The sequence below is a fragment of the Falco punctatus genome (genome assembly GCF_963210335.1).
Source record: "Falco punctatus genome assembly, chromosome: 14".
NCBI lineage: Eukaryota > Metazoa > Chordata > Aves > Falconiformes > Falconidae > Falco > Falco punctatus.
In genome coordinates this window covers 3,575,407-3,601,410 of record NC_137594.1, presented here as the reverse complement: position 1 = coordinate 3,601,410, position 26,004 = coordinate 3,575,407, and the positions used below count along the sequence as shown (strand labels likewise).

General features: G+C 50.2%; 1 protein-coding gene and 1 long non-coding RNA gene across 2 annotated transcripts in view; one reads left to right on the top strand and one right to left on the bottom strand.

Moving 5' to 3' along the window:
• The window catches only part of LOC308073039 (uncharacterized protein), a 61,133-nt gene that overhangs the window by 27,091 nt on the left and 8,038 nt on the right, over positions 1-26,004 (bottom strand). Inside the window, exons 4-5 of the mRNA XM_080410771.1 lie at positions 25,515-25,580; positions 23,582-23,682 (exon numbers count right to left, since the gene is read on the bottom strand). Coding sequence (XP_080266897.1) covers positions 23,582-23,682; positions 25,515-25,580 — 167 coding nt within the window. The remainder of the gene's footprint in view (positions 1-23,581; positions 23,683-25,514; positions 25,581-26,004) is intronic.
• On the top strand, positions 1,544-25,920 carry LOC308073067. Its single transcript, XR_013931892.1, has 2 exons — positions 1,544-7,922; positions 12,235-25,920. It is a non-coding gene; the product is annotated as an uncharacterized lncRNA (long non-coding RNA).

Here is a 26,004-nt window from a genome sequence, read left to right as displayed (position 1 = left end):
CATTGGTGCCTCCGGTATGAGAGGGCTGCTGTTTTCCAGTAGAAGGCTGGAAAATAGTTCCTCGGTGGCTGCAACCTGCATCAAACCCACTATCCACAGGGATGGATAAGCAGCAGGTTGACTGAATGTTTTAGGAGAGTATTCCCATTTTAAGCAGAATTTTTCAAGGTTTTGAGGAAGTTAAGTCAATGCCTCATGCTTTGAAGCAAATAAAGGCAAAAAAAACCAGTCAATCATGTTTTGGCCAGAAAATATTTCTCACAAAAGTGTCCTGGCAAAACAAAGCTCATTTTTGACCAACTCCACCCACAGAAGCAGGTGCGTAATCACATTATTAATGAACTATATTAGAGTTGTTGCCAAAGGGAGAAGACATGTAGGAAGAGAAGCTGGACCTTAGTCACTGTTGGGAGAGGAAGAGCAGACCCTGCAGGCAGGGTTGGCGAAGCCGGCCACCCGCACAGAGCCCCGTCACTGAAATGTGGGCTGGCTGGGGACACATCCCCTCCAGGTTGCAAACCTTCACCAGGCCATGACCTGCTGACTGCAGGTTGCCCACCCTTCCTTTTAGACTGAACCCCCCCGGCTTTCTTGGAAGGGGTAGTAAGAATGGGCGGCCAGGTGCAAGCAAAAATTGGAAGGAAATTGCCATGGCTTTTCCTCCTTAAAAGGTTTCTTTGCCTGCTAGGGGAAAAATCCAAACAGTACATCCAAATCAAACCTTGATCAACACGGAGAAATTACATCATGAATGTACCCTAGCAGCTATCACCGTCACACCTGATGTCCAGCAGTTCCCTAACCACAGGATGGAGCATGACTTCTTGCTGGAAAACTCCACGGACTACAGCGATGTTGGAATAAGGCACCGAGTACCTCCAGGGCTTGGTGATAAAGGGGTGAAGCCAGTCTGCAGCTAAGGATGCAGCTGGGCACCTTGCTGCGAGAGAACATCAGCATCAGTGCATTCACCTCAGCATTTCAATATACAGTTTGTTAGTCGACTCCTGATTTCACAGGAAAGCAGAGGCCAGGCTGCATATTTCGGAGAGATAAGGGCAAAAAGGAGTCCCTATAATCCCATGCTGACCTCAGCAATGGTGTTTCATTTATACCTTCTCGTTAAAGGATATACGCCTGCTGCAACCGGCCATCTGGTCTGCCCTGTACCTCCTCCGCTCCAACTCTGTCTTCCTTAAAAGCAGGAGCAGAAGATAAGTGCTTCATGAATTAGCAAAGCACATAGTTTCCCTGCAAGAAGCATCCCTCCAGGTTCCTGCCAGATGCCGAGCCTCTCCCCCGTGCAGATCGCCCTCGGAGCCAGCCCTGAATTATTGGGGGGTTTCAGAAACTTCCCACCACAGCGCCAGCCATGCAAACGAGGAACCTGCAACCTCTCCATCCCCCAAATGGAAGTGCAGCTTCTCATCCCTATTTTCAAGGAGAAGGGATGATGATCTGGGGGGGGGGGGTGGCAAGCCCTGGAAGACCCGCTGAAGCTCCAGACCACACAGAAAAAGGGCTCCATTGAGTTTAGGGCTCTAATGAGGGGCTGGGTTCATTAATGCTCTGAGCAGGGGAAGGCATTGGCCTGTATTTCTTAGGTCACAGCAACAACAGAGGAAGTCTGGCAGGGCCATGATGTGGGATGAAGATTGCTCTCCAGGGTGACTCCAAAAGGTAATAAAAAAAGACAATAAGGCGAAAGATAATAAAACCCTCCAGCTTTTTATTTTCTCCCTGCAATGTCAAGCTTTTCAGGAAGGCCTAATGTTTGCCTACAGATTTACTGTCCCCCAGGTGCAGGGCGCAAAGGCACGGCTGACGTTACTTGACAGATCCTACGAAAGGCTGCGTAGCCATGACCGACCCTCTCACTGGCAACGAGGACCAGCCAGGGTGTCTTTACCATCAACCAGATGAAAAATAGGCCACTGGATAGAACAGGGTTGAAAAAGTTCCCTGAAGAGCCCTAAGAAACGAGCAGCTTGCACAGGACCTTAAATCGGAATCATTCTTTCTGGAGGCTGCTTTTTTTGTCCCTAAAACAAACATCGGCTTGGTCTGTTGTGAGTAGGAAGGGCCCCGGACAAACAACATCACAACCCTGGGGCATCCAGCTGGTGCATCACTGAGCATCCTTGGGATGACAAAAGCTGATGGTGGCTTCTCCAGGAGCCAAGAGCGGCTCCAGTTTTTCCTCCTTGGCCACAACCACGTCAGAGCCTCCAGCCCTTGATGCACCCACCCCTCAGACCTCAGCTCTGTCAGAGCTCACACTGAGCACATACAGAGGGTGAAAAGCCTGAAACCCAAGCCAGCACAGAGGAGCCTGGCTGATACACCATCCTTGATGACCATCGCTCCTTGGAGGTCTTGGCTGGTCCCATGAGGATCCCATCAGCTTGGAGTCAGGATAGGAGGACCTGATTTTCAGGGCAGCTCCACAAGCCAAACCCACATCCCCAGCAGTTTTGCATTTGCAAAGCAAATCTGCAGGTAAGGAGGGACAACAACAAACCCCTCCTAAGGAAGTATCCTTAAATGCACCATGTCACCCCGACAGCTGGCATGGAGGTGACAGCCCTGTCAAGGCACCGTGATAACAATAACTCCAGCAGCTTCTCTATCAGCATTTTGAATTAATGCTGTTTGAACCAGCCTCAGCTATTGCATCTCCTGGCAGGACCAGTGACAGTTGGTGTAATTTATTGTTTCTGTTGCATGCTTGTTTGTAGTCCCAAGCAGCCTTGGGGAGTAATTTCTCAATGAGCAGACAGCTGCTGGGAGAGAGGAGCAGAGCCAGAAGCTTGAGATTGGGGAAAGGACACAGGGATCTCTCTGGGAAGCCTGGGCAGGGTGGCTGCTTCAAGACCCGTGGACATGGAAAAGCCGCAGGAAGAAACCACAGGAGCATCATGAGACAAGGCACTACTGAGAAGATGAATTTTCAGTGGTGGCATCTACCCAGTTGCTAGAAATGCTGCCTCTCTGCTAGAGCCACCTGGCTTTTATGGGCCAGCAGGGTCCAGCAAGTAAAATCCTAAATCAGGGCAGAACCTGGATGGACAAGACTATATAGACCTGTCACAGCACTACCAAAGCTAGCCGGCTGCTACAAGGCTTTTACCATCCCACACCAGGTTAACTTCAGTGAGTAGTTCCCACACCTTGCCCTGGCACAGCCACCGATCCCCACAAGGTTTCAAAGGTTCATCTACTGTCTGTGCTGTTTCTCCATCCTCTTCAGGCCAGGCCACCCAGCTTCTGCCTCTGCTGCATCCAGATCCGTCCTTCTCCAGGCTCCTCGCCCAGCCAGCCTCTCCTCACCCAGGCTCCCTGCTTCTCCCAGGGCCTCTCCTACACCCTGGGTGCTCTCCCTCTGCTTCTTCTAGGTCTCTTTTCATCCAGAGCTCCCCTTCCATCCCCCTCAGAGCTATTTAACTGCTTAGCAGGAACCAGCCACAGCTGCACATCATCCACGTCAGCCAACCCACCGCCCCTGAAGCCAGCCCACAGCTGTATATTATCAGTGTTAATTAACCTGCCTTCATTCCTTTACAATTCCTCTACATAGACCAATATTGTCTCCAGCAAAACAGAGAATAGGAAAATCACATGACACCTGCCCCAATACTGTCCTAAGCCTTCAGTTTTCTCACCCCGCTTGAGATGGTGTAACCCAGCAGTTCAGAAACCACACGGCAAACACAAAAGTAGCTCAGTGAGCTGGGAAGCCAACAAAACCTGGCTACCCATGGCTTTCAGTCTCGTGGTTGGCTTCTCTGGTGGCTAACATGATCCCTATTCTGGGCAAAGCCTTTTCCACACTGGGCTGTTCGTGCTTCTCCTTTGCCTGCAGGGTCTCTGGCATCTCGCGGGGGTTGTGCTCAGCCTGGCTCCCTGTGCAGGAGGTGAAGATGATCCTCTTCTGTACCCACTCACCCATACAAAAATGCACAAGCACCTCAGGTCTCCAAAATCTCCACCCTTCCATTAAACCCCACTCAAATTGGGTACCAGATCTGGCAGCGGTGAGGCAGGGTGGGAGGGCTGAGTCAAGCCTAGACACTAGCTGCACCAGGGCAATGAATTTCTCTCCTCTTGCCAAGCCCAGGCTGTCCGAACCTGGGTGCTGCACATCCCCAAGGGATGCTCGTGGAAAAGAGCCAAGCTTGTGTGTTCAACCTTTCTATGATGATGCTCCAAAGCCAGCAATGTGGACAGATGGGCTGGGCTATGAAACGCAGAAAGAGCAAAAAAACATCTTCTGAGAGGAGTTTCTGAGTTTAGTTTTCACCCTGAGGCAGTCTGAAGAGTTGGCACTTCACTTTCTTCTCTTTTTCCCCTTGGAACAAGAATGCCTAAATATATATATTTGGAACCATTGGAATGTTTTGTTCCAGGGCAATTGAAATATTATGCTAATATTAGAGGTACCATGTGATTATAGAATTACATGAACATCAATATGAAATGGGAAGGCTCAAACGGGTCTCTCATATTCTCTTAACATTTTTAAGTGAAATGAAGGTATTTCCTGCAAAGGATTTGATTGCAGTAAAGCTATTTCCAATGGAAAGCTGCTCTGCCTGTAGCTGTAGTGACAGGGAACATGGAATTAGGTGGATAATGGCCAATATTGTGAGAACACGGTACATGGCCCATCCAAGCTGTGCAGTACTGGCTGCTCTGGAGGAAACCCCTCAAACTGCTAAAAAGCAAACATTTGTCCTCACTCAAGACAAAGAGAATAATTCCTGGGTTTATTCTATTGTTTTGTTGGTTCGGTTTTTGGTTGGGTTTGGGGTATTTTTGTGGGCGTTGTTGGTTTTTTTTGGTGGTGCTCTGCAACCAGTGACTATCTAACCAGAAAGCCAAAATCCCTTTCTCCCAAATCACAGACATGAGACACCTTGACCATGTTTGCTGGCTGTCCCATGGCAAGATGCCTGCACCATGCCAGAAATGGTCTCGTTAACACACTCCAGAAATGCTGCCAGAAATGCTTTATAGCACTGCATACCAGGAAATTGGTAAAAGACACCCAAGAAAAAATAAAAATGCATCCCTTTCAGCTATATGGTCCTGTCCACGGTTGAAAAACACATTAATCTTGCAGAACATGGCCAGCAGACAGGAGCCAAAAGGTTGACACTGGGGTGTGGTGAAGGGGAGACATATTTACATGCTATTGCTCAGCAGGTCACAGCAACAGGATGCTGATAACATCCTGCAAACTTCCTCCCTCAACTGGCGTGGAAAAAAAAATAATAAAATGATGGCCCCGAGGCACATAATGACCAACCAACCATTCACAAATTCACCTTCTGGGATACTTGCATTTCAGAGCAGACTGGCAGACGCGTCACTTTTCTCTGGTTATAAAGAAGACAACTTGAAAGCAAGGAAAACAGGGCAGGGGCAGTGGCGAGCTCTGCAGCCAGCAGGATGATGGGGTGACGGCTCAGCAAGCACAGTGTTGGCACAGTCCCTCCTTTTATTGTTCCAGATGTATTTTAAATTGACCAGCGCTAGAAGAGAGGCTTTTTAATAGCTGGGTTTACACGCTTTCCTTGTCCTCTAGACAACAGAGTTCAAAGAGGTTCAGAGCCACGTTACGCTCTCAATGACATAGATGTAAATCCAGCTGAAGTCAAAGCAACAGGCTTGGCAGGAGCGACACTGCGGACTTCCACAAAAGGCAGGGAGAGGAGGAGATTCCTACCACTCCCAACATCTTTCAAATCCATAGAATTAATTTCATTTAGACTTTGACAAGAGATGTGCAGGATTTCTGCACTCTGCTCAGGCTCATGGTGGGAGCAGCAAGGGGAAAATTGTTTGCCAAGAGTGCCAGAGGGTTTTTTTCTTCCTTTCCAAATGAAAACACAAGGACACACTCAGAAAGAGAAACAAAACCTGCCTGCAAAGAAAAATGTCTGCAAATAAAAATCTAAATTTGTTTTGGTTTGAGCAAAATAATTTCCTCTGATAAAGCCACTAAATTACAATCCACTCCAATCGTGACACTTGGTTTTCAAACCCAGGGAGGATGTAACAAGGTCCTCCCAGAGATGCCAGGGGCATTGGCAGACCCCAGGGAAGGGGCTTTTGTCTCTGAGCGTGACTCATTTCACGCAGAGCATGCACAGCCCATTTCCAACCATTTCTTCTCCATATTTAACTCTTCTCCCTCAAAAAATCCTAAATATCAGTTACAAGAAATCTCCAGTTGCAAGAGCTCCTATTCAAATAAATAATCTGTCTTCTGGGCGGGTAGGAAAGCCAGAGCCAGGACTATGCATGTTTTGGTTACGCTCCCACTAATTTTAATCATCAATTCTGCTCTTCACCCTGGAGCAGAACTCTCTGAGCTGGTCTGATTACACCTATGCCACCAACTCCACTTCCATTTGTTTGTTTTGATGATACCGATTATCGGGGTGGGATGGGGTGGTGATGCTGAACCGGTGGGACCACCACCACCACATGGAACATGACATGGGGGGCTGCCCCACCAGGTGAAGCCTGGGAAGGAGGCAGGAGGTTGCTGCAGCCAGCTGGGACCCCGTGCATGGCACTGCACAAGCCCACAGCCCTTCAGCCTCGGCTCACACATCTTCGCTGTGCCCCAGCAAACCTCTGCTCCCTAAGGCAAAATAAAAGCTCATTTGCAAACAGGCATTCTTGGAGTCTCGTTCTCCATTCTGGCCTGTTTTGCCAAATTATGGAGAAATGGAATATAACCACACCTCTTTGTTATACACATGGGCACATGTAATGTATATGCCTATATGTGTGCATGTACATGGATTTCCTTTCAATAGCAAAGCTGCATTTTGGAGCAGATCCAGGATGCCGTTCCCAGCCCGCACATTTTTGGAGTGGGTGTCTGCAGCACTGCAGCATCTCACAAAGCCCACTCTGTCATTTTCACTTTCTCCTCCCCAAAACACTCAAAACACTCCTGTGAAAGTGAAACCTGCCCTGAAGCAAGTCTACCTTCTGCTTGGCCACTCAGAAGAAATTTTTTTCTTTGTAGGAAGCGTGGCCATTTATCTTGGCAGGCTCTCCAGAGCTGGCTTGGCATGCAACCTCTGCAAAATGACACCTCGCTCAAGTCACTCCCACACACACAGGTAGTGGGGCCGCTTCACCCGTGGAGGGCTTCCAGCTCCACCTACGCACCTGTATGTATTGCAGCCCACCTCCTGGATGCTTCTGCTGGAGTGGCTGCACAAAAAATATGCCAGGTTTGCAAGGAGAGAGGATTTTCACCCAAGTCGAATGAGTTGAGGAAATGGGGTGGTGGTACTGCACCTTCTCTTGCTTTTGCAGCATCTTTTGTGTCCCCACACACCAGTTTTGGGGTTGAGGCAGCAGCTTAGCAATGACAACTCTGCAGTAAGTAGAACCCCACCACCACCAGCACTGTCCCACATCTTCCTCCTCCCACCCATCAGCCTGTGTTGAGAATGTCTTCCCTTGAGCTCATCACAGAAAATATGGACCAGACGAGGCTGGTACTATCTTCTGGGGGGGGGGGGGGGGGGGTGTGTGTTCATCTGCTCACTGGGTTTCTCTTCGTTCAGCTAATTGGGATCACAGCACGCCCGGTGCGTGCCAACAGCCTGGGCCTTGCTCCCTCTCAGGCTGGCTCCGTTTTCTGGCTGAAGCCCTGAGTGACACTGCAATTTGCCTTGTTTCTTTTTTAGGTCGTCATTCCTGGAGCAAGAACAGGGAAGCAGAGCCACAGGGCAGACAGACCCACTCACGCAGACCCAAGCAGGAGCCTTGGGGTGAGCGCACAGGGACTGACGTGACATCCCAGGTTTCCATCCCCAGCAGCTCCTTGCTCCCATCACAAGCTCACGATGCAAATCCACTGAACATGGATTTTGTGCAAGCTGAATGCAAAGGTAAGCGAAAGCTTTCTCTGGATCTGCACAAGGTTTTGATGTGCTTCTGGTCATCATCTTCCAGCCACAGGTATTTTGGAAAGACTTTTGTCCTGGATTCCTGCTCCTTAAGGGCCAGATCCTCCTGGGAGCTGCATGCAATGAGCTGGGAGCATCCGGCAGCAGGAGTGAGGAACGTGATGGAGAGTGTTTCTTATTGTGGAAACTGGATTTAATAAAAATAAATGTTTTTGGCAGCTCAAACATCGTTCCCCACTTGCCACTTTAATGCCAAAGGAGGTGACATAAACCGTAATTTCATCTGCCTCCTTCCCCCCCTCCATCCCCTCACTGCCCCGCCCCCCCCCCCCCCCCAAGACTGAAAGCAGCCAGGGAAGAAAAAAAATCTCATTGCTGAGAAATGAGCTCAGATCAAAAAACCTAGGTTTTCTTCTGATTTGGCCAGGAGGAAAAAATTCAGGAGAACAGAAAGGTCTCAGGGGTGGAAACTGGGATCTGCCTCCTCCCAGTCTTGAAAAGGCCAAGCTAGGTCTGTGCTGAGAGATGAGTTACCCGGGAAGATGCAGGGCTTGGGGACCATACCCTCATACACATACATGGCTATAGGGGCAAAACATCCCCAGCAATGCATAGGGGATGCTGCAGCATCAGGAGCTCCCGACCGTGAGCTGGGTGCCTGCCTTCACACTTTCCCCATGGAGAAGCGGCTCCTGGGGTCTTCCAGCTCCAGTTTCACTGCTCACAGTGTTTGCTTTCCAGGCAGGATCAGAGAAAATAACTGGGAAAATAACTGCTAAGAAAGGGCTTTTTCAGATGATCGATGATTGTGGATATGGTTGTTCCAAAAATAAAAATAAGACCCCCACAGAACACCTCTCCCTCAGGCACAGCATTTTTAAGTGCAGCCAGGGAGAAGAGGCTGGAGCTTTGAAGGGGGGAAGTGCCAAAGAAACCGCTCTGTGGACACGAAAATGAGAATTAAAGAGGAATAAAATAAAAGGGGAAGGTGGAGTAAAAGGAGAAGGAGTTTCTTCACTGCTGTCCTGTTTCCTTCCCTGCCCAAGCCTGTATCCTCTTTCCCTGGATCCAAACACAAGAGGCAGAACCAGAAGACGCCCGTAGGCGTTGGTGGGGTGGACAGGAGTGGGGCAGGGGCTGAGGGGCTGGCAGCCCTGGGCCAGGACACGGGAAAAGCCTGCTTCACCCAGGCACTGCCAGCACATCGATGCAGCGAGGAAAATTGCAGCGCTGTGGGCTGATTTCTGCTCTGGATGAAGCAGGGTGAGGGGTTTAGAGCCCCAACAGCGAGTTCGCTGCTCCTGCCCATCCAGTGCATCCATCTCTGATGCCTTGTGCTGAGAAAGTCCCAAGGAAGAGCCATTTCCATCCACCTCCACCTTTCCTCAGCTGCCTGGCGGCAGAGCAATGCTGCTCAGCTTGGGTACGATTAAAACCTGGATGATTAAAAAAAGCAATAATCTCTCACACAGCAACACAGTGCCCCGACCCCGCCATGCCCCGCAGGCTGAACTTCAAGCCCCAGGAATGCGATTGTCACCGAAAGGGGAAACGGCTGGGGACAGTGTCCCAGTTGCTATCTGGCCACCCCAATTAACACCTTTGAGCGGCAGCCAGCCGCTCGCTGAAAAATGAACTTTCCTCTGAACTCCATTCCTCGCGGCAGAGGGAGCTTGTCGGCCCCTGCCTCTCGTCCCCTCGCCCCTTATCTCCCCCCGGAGCTTTCCTGTTTACATTTCCCATTAGATTACTGTAATTAATGCAATAACAGCAGATACTGTTTGGGAACACGGCTGGCTACCACTCACCGGAGGAGGGCTCGGTGCTGCTCGCAGGGATGAGCAGCTGCTCAGCCCTGTACCTGGAGCTGCTCCCTGAGCTGCACCAGTGTATCTCTGATCCCAGAAAGTTGGGGTGACACCCCCCTATAAAGCTGATCACAGGTTTGGCTGAAGATTTATTGCCAGCGGGAAGAAAGTAAGCAACCCAAAATGCAACCAAGCCCATCTCTAATGCACCCAGAGGGGTCTGGGTGTGCAGCAGGGGAACAGATGCAAACAGGCTCTGTGCTGGGGTGCGTTTTTGGCTGCACACCCCAAAATCAGCACAGAGGCTCCCTGTCTCTAATCCCACAAATTCTTTAGGTGGTGCCGTTAATATTTGGTGTACTGAATAGTACTGCAGATTATTTGCACTGCTGCATGTCATAACATTGACTTTCCTCAGAAAATGGCCAATTTCTTCCTATTTATCCTCTACCCCAATTTTGCCCTGCAGACAAAAAGCACAGGCACACGGCTGCTGGAGTCTGTCCGGGAGGACAGGGGAGGGAGGATAGGAGGAGCACTGTGTGCTCAAACGCAGCCTGTACACATTTTCTACCACTCCTATTTCCCCAACTATCTCTATAATTTTAAACAAAATGGGTCACAGGGAATCTCCACTCTTGGTCTAAAGTGGGTCAGGCTCAATTACCACCAGTCATTTTCTTGGAGAGGAGAAGAAAGAGAAACCTGCCCCAATTCCCCTGCACCCCTCATTCCCCCCTCCCTGGGAGAAGACCCCATTCCCCCCACACCGCTGCTGCGGGTCCTGATAACAGCCGATGCCTTTCCCTCTGATGCCGACGAGCAATCGTCTGGGGAAAACCAGAGTCATAAAACCCATCCCTCACCCTTAATTGAAGGTAAGCCCTGTGCAGATCGCTATCTGAATCAAAGTCCCCCAGCTGATGTATGGGCTGGGCTGTGTGTCAGGGACCCTTTGGTGGAAACAGCCCCCTTGCTGTTATATGGCACCTGGGGGAGCTGTAGCTGTTGGCTTTCCAGACCTCTTGAGTCCTGGGGGATTTAGAGGGGGGGTGGTCGGAGGAAGGCTGGAAGCTGCAGCACATCTGTGCTCCCCCTCTTCGAGGCGTAGGTAGCAGGCTAATAGGTGCTATATAAAAGCCCAAGAGTAGTGGGGGGAGATATGTATCTTCAAGGCAGGAGGAAATTTAGCCGGAGGGCGAAGTAAAACAAGAAGAAAAAGAGGCGGAGGGGGGAGAGAGCAGGCTTTGAAATTAAAGCCCTAGTTGATCCCGTCTCAGGGCTGGGAGGTGGCCTGGGGAGCAGATGAGGAGGGAGAGGTGGGCTGGCAGGGGAAACCTGTCCCTGGGATGCGGATGTGGTTATTACTAACACATCTTTTTGGAGGGCACACCCAGAAATCAAGGCAGGCTGGCTCCTGTGCCCCAGCAGAGCCAGAAGTGCCTGCGCTGGTGACGTCCAAGCAGGTCTCCTTAAGGAAAATCAATTTGGCCCCAGTGCCCGTGAGCTCTTCTGCTTAACTGGTAGCCCCAAAAGCATCAGTGTTCAGCCTTCATCAACACATGGCAGAAGCAAAACAGAAACAGGCCCACTTCTGGAGGGAGGGGGAAAGCATCTCGTGATTCAGAATCCAGAAAACAGCAAAGCTGCATTCTGGTCTTGGCCCACAAGATCCATTTATTCCCTAACTGGCCAAATGACACACATTTACCCTGCAACATTACTGCTTGGCATGTGCTTCTCTCCAGACCCCATTTTTCTAGCACATTCAGCTCACTTAGTTTTTGCCTTCTATGCAATAAATCCTGCTCATTCTCTAAGTGTGACCAAAACAGACACTGCGGTCTGCTGCCGTTCCCCAGATTTCTCACCCATGGGTGACCTTTGCTCTTCTATCACTTGGGGACCCTTTGCAGCTGCCAGCCGCTGCCACACTCATCCCCAACATCAACCTCCCACCTTTCACTTCAGGCATTGAAAACAACATCTCTCTTTTGAAACCCCATCAGCTGCCAAGGCAGAAAGGCTTGGAAATAACCCCTCTCGCTGTTCTTGCTTGCCATGCTTGCATATGTTCCCCAGCTGGAAGATTTGCAGCTCGCATTGACCCTGCTGCAGCTCCTGACTGAGCCCCCGCCGCTGGCGTGATTTGCAGCACGCTGGCTCCCCGGGGTCACTGGTTGTGTGGGAAGGGAATTAACCTATTTGCAAGGATGAGCCAGCGAATTGCTGATCTTGTTTTCCCCCGCTCCCTCCGGCTCTGCGAGCAACATGCCTCCCCAAGAGCTCTGCAGCAGCCTTAACTCCTCTGGCTAGAAAAAAACATGAACCATGATCTTTGCTGCTGGGGCAATAAATATTCCCCCCTCCACCCACCCGCACAGCAGGGTCAAGAGCCTGCAGGTCAGCCCAGACGGGCTGAGGATGCTTGTAGCTCGCTGCCCTGTTTGCCTCCAGCCCCACAGCTCACAGCGTTTCTCCTGCAGGTCCCCCAGCATGAGCTGCCGCCTGCCGCCGGTTGAGGATCCATCCAGCGCTTTGGAGCCAACAGCTGCGGCTGTGCCAGGAGCAGAGGCTCTGCTGTAACAGGGCAGAGGGCGAGGACCAGGGGTTCGGTGTGCTCATGCGCTGCCCATGCCCTGCCTGGCACCCTGGGGAGATGCTCTTAGCAGGTAGGAAGAACCTTTGGTGGTGTAGCTCCGTTTTGCCTGCACTGGTTGCTAAGGGCAGCCTGGAGGAGCTAAGCTGCAGGCAAGCCCTTGAGGATGCGGTGAAATTATACAGCTCCTTTGATGAAATCATACCCTTGCTGGCAAATGAAAAATCCAGCAGCACAACAAATCCTGCCTGGGGGCTCTAGGATTAGATTAAAAACACAGCAGCCACTTGACCCAAAGCACCAATTCAGTATAAATTCAGGCTGCTGGTTCACAGCTAGCTGCCCACTCATCTGTGCACCCGCAGATCCTGTGCCAGGTCAGGAATTGCCTGTCCCGCAGCACCCTCCTGCCTGGGGCATCGCCTCTGCTCCCCAGGCAGCAGCCAGCAGGAACCTGCCGCAGGCTCAGCACAGGGGCTCTGCTGAATCCAGCACCCGTGACATGCACAGCTCTCAAGGCCAGTGCAATATCCGAGCCATGCACCCGAGACACATGCACAGCACCCGGGATGTGTGCAGCACAGCACCCAACACGCCCACAGCACCCAAGGTACACACGGCACCCTTGATGTGTATAGCGCAGCACCTTGAATGCATGCAGCAGAGCACCCGAGACATGCACAGCACCCTTGATGCATGCAGCACAGCACCCGAGAAATGTAGTGCAGCACCCTCAACACACACAGCACCCAAGATGCATGTAGCACCCGCAGTGGGTGCAGCCCAGCACCTGTAACACGCGCAGCACCCAAGATGCATGCATCACACATAACAGGCACAGCACCCACGATGAGTGCAGCCCAGCACCTGTAACACACACAGCACCCAAGATGCACACAGCACTTGTAACATGACAGCACCCAAGACACGCAGCAACTGTAACAGGCACAGCATACAACACACACAGCACCCAAGATACATGCAGCACCCTTGGGTGCAGCTCAGCACCTATAGCATGCACAGCACCCAAGACGCACACAGCACCTGTAACAGGCACAGCACCCAAGACGCACGCAGCACTGCGGGTGCAGCCCAGCACCCACAACACGCGCAGCGCCCCCGGTGCCGCCCAGCACCCCCGGTGCCGCTCAGGACCCCTCGCACCTCCCAGCCGCGCCGCCCCGCACTCGCTAGGGGGAGGCAGCCTCCCGCAGAAGCCGGCCCCGGAGCTCCCAGGGCGGGTCGCAGCGGGGAACCCCGGGTTCAGCTGAACTCAGGTTTAGCCCAGTCCCTTCTCGCTCCGACCCCACGGCTGTTCCCTTCCATTCCTCGCTGCTCAGGGAAGCCACCGAGCCGCGGTCCTGCGCGGGTCACAGGGACGCGCCGCGCTGCGCTGCGCATCGCTCCGATGCGGCTGGTACCCGCGCAGAGAACAACGGCTCTCCTAAAATCATTACAAAGCCATGCACCCGTTACAACCGGGCGGTAAAACTGCAAGCCCCTTTGCTGATAGCCATCCAGGGCAGGCAGGAACGGGGGGACAGCACTGATAAATGCATCTGCCCGCTGCATCAGGGCTTTCTGCAGGAAAAGATAACGGGGAGCAGCTGAGAAGTGTGTGACAGGCCATTTAAAGAGAGCAGCGTGGGCAGAAAAGCATAGATTCAGGCTTTTGCCTTATTCCTTCTCTAAATCAGTTTGATTTGGGATGGGATTTAGCTGGGACAATGTTTTAAAAGCTTCTTATATTTATGAAGAGTATTATTCATACCTACTATATAGATGTGCCGATTTTATGTCAAGGCATGCATAAACAAAATACAAGAAGTGTAGTTATATCTAGAAATTAAACATAAATACCACCATTCTTGATAGGTTTTTGGGAACAATTTTAAAAAGACAGTATAATCGCTCTATTAAGGTGTCTAAAAAAATACCTGCTAGGCTGGGCAACATCTTATATAGCCATTTAATGGCTCTATAACAGACAGATAGACCAGCCAGAGGGATAGAGCATAAAAAGTTAAAAAGACCTGATGCAAAAGCGCCTTCTTAAACATTCAGCTTTGCATCTAAATACTGTGGTTCTTCTGAAGCTTTGTAAAATACTCTGGAATAAAACCAGACACTTTAAAAATCACTATGGGTAAATGGTTCCACTTCCCCTCTTGCCTTAGGGAAAGAGAGCCCACTGAAGGAATAAGTTACATTTTTAAGGAAGTTTGAGAAAAGGTTAGATTTTGAAACCCCAGAATGCCTTCTCTCGGCTGATTTAGGGGAAAAAGCTGAGTTTCTGCTTTCTTGTTAGCAGTCAGGGTGACATTTTTGCTGCTCAGCTGCCAGGGCAGTGTCTCCTCCAGCTGAGATCTGTGCAAAATCCCTCCCAGCACAGCTCTCATATGGGCTGCTAATTTGGGTGGCCCATTTGCAATGCCCAGCACCTTCAAACAGCTCCCGATGTGCTCAGTGGCTGCGTTTTGCTAAAAACACTGAGGTGCTAAAACATGTTCGTGCTCTCCCCAAAGAATGCAAAAACAGCTGAATTAGCACAGCCCTGGGAGAGGTCGTTAGGAGCTGACCTTATTTCACGATAGCTATTTATCTAACGGGACAGGAGATTGCCCAAAGCTTAACTCCGGGCAAATGGCACAGTAGAGCTCCTCTGCCTTGCTGCTCCTTCCTGCAAACTTGATGGTTGCCAAAAGGTATCACTTGGTGGATATTTAGCATCCTAAATACTGTGTTGCTAATCAGCAATGATAAATAGGAAAATATTATTTAATCTCAACAAGAAACTCCCATAGAAACTGTGTTTTCTGGCTCCCAAGGCATTCTAATATGATAGTCACCTAAATCACCACGCTTAAGCATCCATTGCAAATGCTGCTTAATATAAACGGCTTGGAAAAATTCAGAGGGGGATTCAAATTCAGAGTCTCCCAACTGTGAAGGGATTTATCTCTCTGAATGAAGGTCCAGTTTAATTTGGGGTCTAAAGGCAGGAGATTTGTTCCAGGAGAAACTCTAGCAGGTCACCCAAAGCAAGGCTTGCTCTGTGCCTGCGTGTAGCCTCTTGCCTTTCCACCTAAAGAAGACTGGTCTCTACCCAGCGCTAAGGTATGGACCTAGAAGAGGTTTTTGGAGCAAAACTCAGCAAAAGAGGAAAGCCAGCTTCTTCAGATGCAGTTTCTTGGCAGTTGTAAGGCATTGCAGCTGAATTTGGGCTGAGACTGAGCCCTTCTGCAGCATGTTCCCACCCTGTGTCTACTCTGAGCCACCCTGGGGAGTTGATTCAGTCAGAAAAATAGTAATTGCGCTTTTTGGAAAGGTTATTTTTGGCAGGATCAGCTCCTTGAACTGGCTGGCATCCCTGCCCCTGGAGCACCAGGGTCTGTGTGAGCCGTGTCCACAGGGAGAAAGGACAGGCCAGGACTTCTGATGTGAACCCATCGCCCCTTCCTCTGCCTGCAGCTTTCCCTTGTGACCCTCAGGGGTTTGGGGCAGCTAGCTTTAGCCTCACAAGGCTATCTCCCTGCTGTGGGCAGAGAGGACCTCCCCACCTCCGACCCTGCCCCAGACCCCTCCTTGGAGAGCCTGGTCAGCCTTCAGGGCTCTCCCTCCCCAGCCCCTTCTCCTCTGCTTCTCATATCCCAGTCTTCCCCATTGGGCCGAGGATGCCCATGTTGCGAGGCCTGTGCTACACCAGCAGCAATATCTAACCTAGCAAGCTTACACATAGCTTGCACCTTGCACACAGCTCCCAGCAAAGCAGCAGGGATTGCTTCCCAGGCTTGAATGGCTCCTGGGGAAAGGACCAACCACAGGGGTTGGCATCAAGTGTGCACTGATCCTAGAAATTGATTTTGAGGGGGATGATGTCCCTGCAATGAGGAAAATCTAGTGATGGGGCTTGGGATGCCACATCCTTACCCTCTTGCATACACCATGCAAGGCTGCCATCCTGCTTATGGGAGTCAGAAAAGATCATCTGAGGTGCCTGGTCCACCCCATTTTCAGCCTGCACCATGCCCAAAAAACTTTTGGCAGCCTTTTTTGGAAGCTATGTCCTGAGATACCTACCCAAACTTAGTCTGATACCTTCATAACCTTCCCCCTCCACTCTTCTGCCTCTTTTCACCCAGCTTTGGCCACAAATCACTCTCTGCTTTAAGCTTTGCTGCGTGTTTCCTTTGGCACAGAAGTTTTGAGAAGGAATGTTCTTCCATATCAAACACGGGTTGCATCCCATGGTTGTGTCCCAGTGAGATCTAAGCCTTCTTCAAATGAAGGGCTCCACCGAGGCTTATCTATGGCTACGTGTGTATGCACAGACCAGTCTTTGCCTGCTTTGGTCCCAGTTTAGCCAGGCACACCAGCAGACATCTATCAGCTGGTTTTAAGCCTCCCTCTGCTACAACCTCACCTTCATCTCTCCAAACAACGTACACAGCAGCTGGGATTTGCCCTACCTGCCCTGCAGCACACACCAGTTACCCCGGGCTCCTTCTGGACCCAGCAAAGGGCAGTCACGTCCCTGGGATGACCAACCCCACGAGGGATGGTTGCAGGAAAGTTCCTGACAGCACCAACCTCCCAGGAGATCCCAGGGCTCAGCCAGCAAAGCCAAGCACCCACGGGCTCTTACCTCCCCCACCGATGCTCCGGCTGCCAGCACAGCAGTATTTATAGCAACCCCAGGCTATTATATAACAAAAAGGTTGATTTCACCCCCACTGAACCTAACTCAAAGGATGTATGGTCAGAGTTTTGTCAAACCCCATGAGCTGTGTTTGTCTCTTGGCTCAGCAGTGGGTCTTGCAGAAAGAGGAAATGGTTTAAAGGCTGCTGCTTTTCTTTTTTCAGATGAACCAAGTGTAAACTAAATGCTGACATGAAGGAGCAACAGGGAAGAAGTTTTGCACCCAGACAAGGTTTAGCAGTGGCCGAGTAGTTCCCACCGACTCTCTGCTGCAGGAGACAAGGCTTTGTGCATGGAATGATTCTGCAGTGGTGCCTTCAGGTGCCCAAGCAGCTTCAGAGCGAGTCTGCAATTAGTGCTGGAACAACTAGCACTGGGATTATTTTGCAATTAGTGTTGGAACAACCAGCACTGGGATTTTTCCCTTGCAAAAGCACCAGGTGACTTCTGCAAGCAGGCAGCTGAGAAGAGCTTTTAGGTTAAGCCCTGTGCCTTGGGAGCACAATTGAGAAAATAATTTCTTCTTAACTAAGGGCTTGCTCAGAGCCCCCCACAGAATTGCTACTGCCATCAGGGTTTGTTCTGGGGGCATAGAACAGACCTGAGTCTCACAGCTCTGGCCACCCAGTGCAAACCCACACAGAGCACCTAGGTCCTCCCAAATTCCCCCCAAGAAGTAAATAGTCCTGCTCATTTTCCAAAGTTTGCTTTGATAAAGGAGGAGGTCACTGAGGAACACCAGCACCTTGAGGTAGTCACCGAGCAGCCCTCACGCAGCTGTTCTCATTACCTGTGTGATGGAGCAGGGGAGGGAGCCCCTTGCAACACCCAGTTCCATCAGCTGGCAGGACACAAACACACCACAGCATTATTTATCAGCAAACACAGGCACATCTCTCCTTGTAGATCAGCCTTATGGGCTTTTCTAAGCAGAAACCCCCCAAGGAAGGGAACAGAGCAAAGGAGAGGGGACACCCATGCCCCCCCACAATGGGGAGGAACCAGCAAGGCAAGGGGAGCAGCAATGCCACCTCTCTAGCTGCAAAGGCAAAGAGCAGCTGATGCCCCTCAGCACTTGCAGCATCCCTGCCAGCCATCACCTAAACTCACCAGAAAGGTTACTGAACCCTAAAGAAATAGTTATCTCCCTGCAGCTTTGGAAGCAGGTAATTTATGCTTAATAGCAAGCTGTTACAAAAATCTGCTAGCGGCCATCCACTCTGATACAGCTCTCCCCAGGCTCAGACAGCTATAGCTTAGCAGCAACCTACTCAAAGCATTTCTAAGGGATGCAATGTACTTCTAAGATGAAATGCAAGAAATATGCTGGCCTAACAGCTCCAGCAGCAGCTATAAGCAAAAAAAGGAACAACCAAGTAGCTCAGCCCCTTCACCTCCCTTCAGCAAACACATACAACCCAAGCAGACAGGTTACATAGCCTACAAGGTACATGACCTGCTGCTCTAACCACTGAAATACCAGAAAAAAAAAATCTTTTTAAAAAAGTATTGTAATAAAAGCACTTCCTTTCCCCCTGCTCCACACTAGCCACAGTGGGGTGCACTCTGCTGAATTTAAAGGGACTGTTATCAACTAAGCCTGTTGGGGAGGTGTCTATATAAAGGTGAGGCTTGTTTGCAATGTAAGCAATGCAAATAAGGGTAAGAAAGTTTGCTCTGGGGATGGAGCTAGCTCTGCTGCAAGCAGTGGGAGTTTTTTCTCTTTATTGACTGTATCTTCTATAGGTAATATTCATGCAAAAATATGAGATATACCTGGAAAAGATTACTAGGAGAGTTTAAGCAGAGGACTTTGATTGCTGGGCATGGGGGGTGTGTGGGGAGATTGCTGTTTATATCCTAGGCAGAAAATTAGAGCTGAAAATGAGCTCCAGCCTGGGAGGGATTAGCTAGAATGGTATCAAAGTCCAGATCCCTGCTGCCTCTGATGGCTGGGGTGTCTCTCACCGTGTTCTCTGTGATGGAAACTTGTAGCAAACAGAGATGTAGAAATTGCTTCCAGATTTACTGTTTGTCATGACCTGAGCTGATGGCCAAGCTTGGGGCAGGGGAAAAAAGGGCCCTGGAGACATGACTATATTTCTCCCAGGTCTCTGCTATGCTGATGGTGAGGGGTTTGTGGATGGGGTCTGCCAGGCTGGGGTGGTGCCTCAGTCAGGGTAGGGGCCAAAGTGTGTCAGAAAGGTTTTCTCAGCTCTGCCAGAGCTGCAGTTTCCCTCGGTGCCAGGCTCAGCTGCTCAGCAGCAGCAATGGCTTGCACTAAAAAAAAAAAAAAGCTCTTTTATATCTCCCATACACAGCCAAACCACTCTGGCCGTGAAAGAGGAGCACTCTGAGCACAAACCGACTGTGCTGCAGGCTTCACCATCGCTAATGAAGAGAAAAGCAACAGCTTCAGCTGCCAAAAAGATCTGCGCTTGCAGAAGTGATGCTTTATTTTTAGGGACTTTGCAAGGCAGAAAGGCAGCGTGGCGCACACAGCCACTGGGTGGCAATCGCCATCTGGCTCCAGCACCGAGCCAGCACCCCTGGGACCTGCTGAGCATCCCTTCCCTTCACCCCACATGCAAATGCGGGAACATCTGGTAGAGAGGTCTTATAAAGATAGCCCTCAGCTAAGCAAATACAGGAACAGGGACTCAACCAAGCTGTCATGTATTTAAAGCTTTTTTTTTTATTATTATTATTTTTTTCAATGCTCATTTGCCTGTTGTAGTTAGCCCTGCTGCATCTTGCTTGGCTTTATTGCTCTTCTGCAGGCGCTGTGCAATGTGTCACCCAGCGTGGTGGCAGTGTCCCCATCCTGCTGGGGAAAAGTGGCCCTTTGATAAGGGATACTGCCTTTTGAAGGATCTGTATTATCCTTAAGAGCTTCTAGCTCACTCTTCCTGGCTGCTTGGAGCAGGGCCAGGTGTCCCTTGCACAGGATCTGGGCTGTGCCTGGGACTTGGGCTTGCCACTATCCCAGGGGTACCCAGGTGGTACTCAGGGGCTTTCTCTGAAGTGCAGCCAAGGAGTTTGTGCAATTCCCTCCTGCTCTCTGCAGGCTGGTTTGGGGTTAGGGCTGAAGGGCTGGAAAGGAAACCTGTGGTCTGGGAGACTAGAGCCTGCTTAGGCTGGGAGCTGGAGGCAGACTCACTGTGCTTCTGCCACAGGCTTCCTTTGCAGCCTGGGGTAAATCCTGCCGTGTCCCCTGGCCTCTGTTTGCTGTCTGCACAATGGGGACATCAGCACAACTCTGCTCTGGGGTGGTATTATTCTCCAAGGAGAAGGGTATCTCTGAAATACACATAGTGCTTAAGCGGTGCTTCCAGCAAGTTTTTCATGTATACTGCAGAACAGCGTAGTTTAGACCAAGGACCTGATGATTCAAGTCTATGTACTAAAATGGAGCAAGCAGCAACTTCTGGTTGGGCTGGCTCTACCCAAGTCCCCGCTGCAATTTTCAAAGCTGCTTTACCACCAGCGTTACCCCGAACCACACTGATAACAAACCTTCAAACACCACCTTCATCCCTGACTTGCAAAAGATGCTTTATCTGGACTGTGGCTCTTGCAGCCAGGCTGGTTTCGCAGAGCCCCAAGATGTTGGGTGGATGGCCATGGAGGAGACCAGCCCCACGAAGCGGGCACTCTGCCCTGATATGAACACAGCCACCTCTTCCCCTTCTCCCCAAACCACTGCCCGCTGGGAAGGAGGCGATGGGGTAGCATCACTGCGATGCCAATGAGTAAGGCGCTGTGCTTCCCCTCTGGTTTTGTGGGGCCAACACCATGACTTGTGATGCTGCGATAGGTCCTGGGGCTCACCACTGCGGTCACCACTGAAGAAATAGCTGCAGTGGTAACAGGCAGAGAAATTGCAGCAAGTGGTGGAGCGAGGAGAACCCAGGCACTGCTACTGCGGAACAGCAAAAGGTACCTGGGACCGGGGCAAGAGCAGAGGAAGGGGCCTGATGGAGAGGGAGAGGTGGGGTGATGGTGCAGGAGCATCTACAGCATCACCAGTGCTTATCCAAAACAAGTTGCCTGGAGGAAAGGGAGGAGACTGGGAGGGAAGGGAGCATGCAAGGAGGAATGGGGAGGAAAGTTGAAGCAAGGGATGAAAAGAGCCAGCTGCAGCATCTGCGCAGCCACCTGCAAGGCTCATCATCCCTGGACTTGGACGGACTCGCCAAAGGAGCAGATTATCAACTTGATGCTGCCTGGAGCAGCCAGCGAGGGGGGACCAACACCCTGTTTCAGTTTAAGGAAGGAACCAAAGGCTGCCAGACACTTCTTCTGGGAGGTGATTAATGCAAACATCCTCCAGCATGGTGGCCAGGCTGCTGGCTCATTCTGCAGGCAGTTGGGTTTGCCTTCCAGAAGAGACGCTCCCTGTTGCAGATGGCCCAGCTGCCACCCTCAGCACACAAGGCAAGGCAGAAATCGGCTCAGTGACAGGAGCCCAATTCCAAGAACAGCATTAACCGTAAAACCCTCTTGTTCTTATTGGATGAAGGCAACAAGTGAAGAATTTACACAGGCGTGGCCTTCCCAGAAGGGGTGAAGCTGATACTTCAGCTCTCCATGTGCCTGAGCCCAAATACCCTAATCCAGCCGTCAGATTTCTCAGGCTAACCATTAAATAGGAAAATTACTTTACAGCTTACAAGAACTTTGCTTGCTGCCAACATCTGCTCTGCTCCCAAGGCAAGGCTGCCAAAGTTTCCAGGAAACCCTCTCAGCCTTTTTTTATCGTATTTATTAAATCTTGTAACTCAGAGCTGGTGGCACATTTTAGGCGAGTGTCTCAGGAGGTTAAAGTCCTGTTTTTAACTATGCAAATGGTCTCACAAGGGTTGGGTGGAAGACATGTTCAGGCATGAAGGTACTTTGTTCTGCTGGTTTTCAGGCATGGATATAGGTATCCAACCACAGGAAGCTGGTGCTTGGGCTTTCCCAACTCAGAAGGCCACCAGGTTGACGGGAGGTGTGTGCAGCTCTGGTTCCTGGCCAACCTGGCCACCAGATCCTTTCAGTTCACCTCCAGGAGACGTTACCCTAGGTGGCATCAGCTGGTCATGGCTGCAGAGATGGTTTATGGGTTGACAGAAGGTGGTTGCAGTTCTGGTTCCCGGCCAACCTGGCCACCAGATCCTTCCAGTTCAACACCAGATGTTACCCTAGGTGACATCAGCTGGTCATGGCTGCAGAGCTGTTTTACGGGAAGCAGGACCTGCGTGCGGCTGAGACACTGTGCCCACGTGGAAGTGAGGGCCCTGCTGCAGTTTCACGCAGGTGGAACCAAGAACAACAGGAGGCACCAACACCGAAAGTCCTGCCTTGGTTTCAATGGTGAACCACATGGCTTTGTTGCATTGTTTTTATTCTTGGCCCAAAAATTACTCCGACTTGGTTATTTCCCCTGAAACCATTGCGAACGGGTGCTCAGCCAATGGGCGCAGGGCTCCGCGCCCAATATTCCGTTTTTCCCTTTTATGGTCGTAATCTGGCCGCTCTGAGGGAAAAAAAAGGTGAGAATGGACTGCACCGAGATGCAGTCGGTTCATTCCACGTGAGAGGTTGTCCCATGACCTGCTTCTGTCAACACACCACGGGGCCAGAAAAGAGGAAAAAACTCATCAGGCAGAAGGGGATGACACTTGTGGGCTCCAAAAAATGGAGCCCCAGCAGGCTTCTGAGTGATGAGACATGAAGAGCAACGGCGGATGTGCCGTCAGACACCCCGAACATCTGTGCTAATGCAAACCAACTAATTAGGGGCCAGGAAAACAGTATTGGGCACCATGACTGATCCTGGTTGTGGTTCTGGGAAGACTGCCAAGGCTTGGCCTTGAGTTGGAGCCATGTTGCTCTTGTTGAACTAGCATGAGAGAAAAATGCTAACAGAGAGACCTCAGTCCAGGAGGTCTTCCTCCTCCCACCAATAATCGTGGGAGCAGATAGACACTGATTTCTGTTCGTGGGTAGTAGACGACATTTACAGACCTCAGCCTCAAAGCCCTTGGGACTGCAACACCCCAAGCCCACATCCATCAATTCATGACTGAACCTTGCTGTGAGGTTCATTTGCAAATTCACGCTGCAGGTCCTAGCTGACATTCAACAGAGGTCAAACCCCACCACCAGGTGCCAACACAAACCTTCCCAGAACTGAAGATGTTTGGATTTTCAGATGTTTTCTCTGAGCCCCTCCTGGTTCCCAGCCAAGTAATTACACATTAGTCTTTGCTCATCTTATCCTGCACTCGTGAGGAGGCAGATAACTAACAAGCCATAAAGGAAACCACTTGCCCACTCTGTCCTTGAGCGTTCTGCCTGGAGGACCTTTAGGAAGCACTAGCTGTTCTCACCAGCGACAGGATTTGCAACTATCAGGTCTTTTCAAGTGGGATGAGCTAGCAGGAACAGTCGTGAAGAATCAGGGACCTAAACAGTGATCTCTGATCAGTGCAAGTCCACCAGATCCTGACATGAGTGTGTGCATCTCAATCCACCCACCAGCACTTACCGTGCAGCTGCGTGCTCTTGCCTTTCAAAAACTGCAGAATATTTCGCAAGCGGAATCTCTTGTTGTAATTTGCGACTCTTTTTTTTAATTCCACTCTCGGACTGGAAAAGAAACAATTACTGGAAGAGGAAAGAAAAGGTTGCCTGAAGCAGCCCTAGAGCAATGTTTGGCTCCTGTCTCACCTGATCCTTAATCTGGGGCAGCCCTGTAAGATAAATAAGCTCCCAGGGAACGTGTTTATTCTCAGCACCCCAACGTAGTTCATTCAAGTATTTGCTCAGAAGGCAGATTCCTCTGCCAGGTGAGAAAAAAGAGGTAGTATCACTTAAAGAGGATTTAACCAATGTCGAATGTCGTGTTGGGCTCAGGCTGAGTCTTTGTCACATAAAATCCCTGGAGCCAAGGTAGGAAATTTGGCATTAATGAGCAGGGGAAAAGCCTCTGAGTTTCATCCCTCCTAAGGCAGCACAGTCACCCCAAAGCTGTGGAGGAGATCTTGTTTCTCTCGTGCGCTGCTTCTGACAGCCCCGTCATGTAAAATTAGAACATGGGAAGTTTCAGGAACAAATTCTCAAATGTGCTTCAGTTGCAAGAAGAAGAAAAAATTAGTACGACGGGGAAAATTTCCTCCCAGGCTGAAACTCTTGTCTTGACAAATGAAGAGAGAAGTGCCCTGCCGAGTCAGAGGTGTAGAGAGTGAGGAAGAATGGAGGAGACCAAGCATTTAGTCTCCAAAATTCTTGACCCAGACTTTCATGACTCTTTATAGCAAACCGCTTGAGCAATTTCTACTTTCTAATTTCTGCGCATCCGCTCATTAAAGGGATGAAGCGACAGGAGAGGCAGGAACAGAAGGAGCCTTTCTGGGCATCCAAATCAGCCCCAAGACTCATCTGAAAAGCCTGCATAATGTCACTGTATAAATTCATGAGCCTCTTCCTCGGGGGAGCCGTGCTTTAGTGCCAAAAGATATTGCAGAATTACAGCAATCAGAAAACAATAAAGAGCTTGGGAAAACGCTGATGAGAGAAACTGGAAAAATTAGGGTAGTTAGAAAGACAAATGAGAAGGAATAAAATCCAGGTATTCAATAATTGGTGGGAGGCAGGAGGTAGGTTAAGAGTTGTTTTCATGGCTTGTACTCTAAGCACAAGAAGCCATTAGGTGAAAGGAATAGATGGGAAATTAACCCCCACCCCCAAAGGGCAGCGCTTTTGCTTGGCAGAGGTAATTAGACGGGGGAGCTCACTGCCACACACCCTTTCAGATGGAGCCACCATCCGAAGAGGTTCACGTGAACAACAAGAAAACCATGTGCCACACCATTAGCAGCAATAAAGGCAGCGCTGAAAGGGCTTTCAGAAACCAAGCCTTCCCCCTGCCTCTCTGGCTTTTTTCCTTTAAACATCTGGAAGGAAGCAGCCGCTGGACCACAAGACCAAAGCAAGAAGTCTGATGAAGCCTTGACATTAGCCAAGAGAGACCTCAGCCGTGGTAGGGACTGCTGACACTCACGCGAGTCTTCCCTCCAAGCCCTGACCCACCATATCCCACAGATATTTAAAATAAACTTCATCATTCATCCCTAAGGATGACCTTAGCTCAACAGATTCCTGGTAATCCAGCATTGTGACAGCTCATTAATGTTTAACTCTGGACGAGGGGGTGTTGCTGCTATCAGTGCACGGGGGAGGTGGTGTTCCCACTGACCCCTGATAAGAGATACCGCATCCTACTATAGGGGTTAAATAATTAGGGGTTAAATAACAGGGACGTGTTATAGCTGATGGAGGTTTATGGCCCAGCTCGCCCACTCCTTTGCCCCAGATGGATATAATCTTATAAAACAAACCATATTCAAGAAGCAAAGCGACAGTGCCTTCTTGCAGAGCTGGTTTAACAAGGCCTGAGGGAAGCACAGGTGGTTTCTTACCGCTTTACGATGAGCTGTACAATACTTGTTATTTTTTTCCCCCATAAATCTCCAGCTCCTGGACTCCTGTCGTTACATCAGAATTGTTCCTTTTTTTGAAAAACAAGAACTGCAAAGACTCTCCAAATGGAGAGGCGAAGATGAAAAAGGGTATTTTTGCAAAGATTGTGCTTTTTAACACAAATTTCCTGGGTTCTCTGGGGTCTGACTTGTGGCATTTTGGAACATTTTTATTTTTTTTTGCGTAATTACTAACCCTGGCAAAAGCAAGATAACATGGTGGCCAGCAAGATAAAATAACTGGGAGGATTAATCCTGCCTCTTTAATGCTGCCAAGCTTTATAAACTGCTTGACCTCTGGAAGGCAAGAGCTCGAAAGTGAAAATAAAAGACAAGACAAAGGTCACTTATTCGATGCTGGGTGGGGGCGGAATGCTTGGCTTTCACAAATACTCTCCCAGAAGTTTTATGAATGGCTCGTCAGACTTCT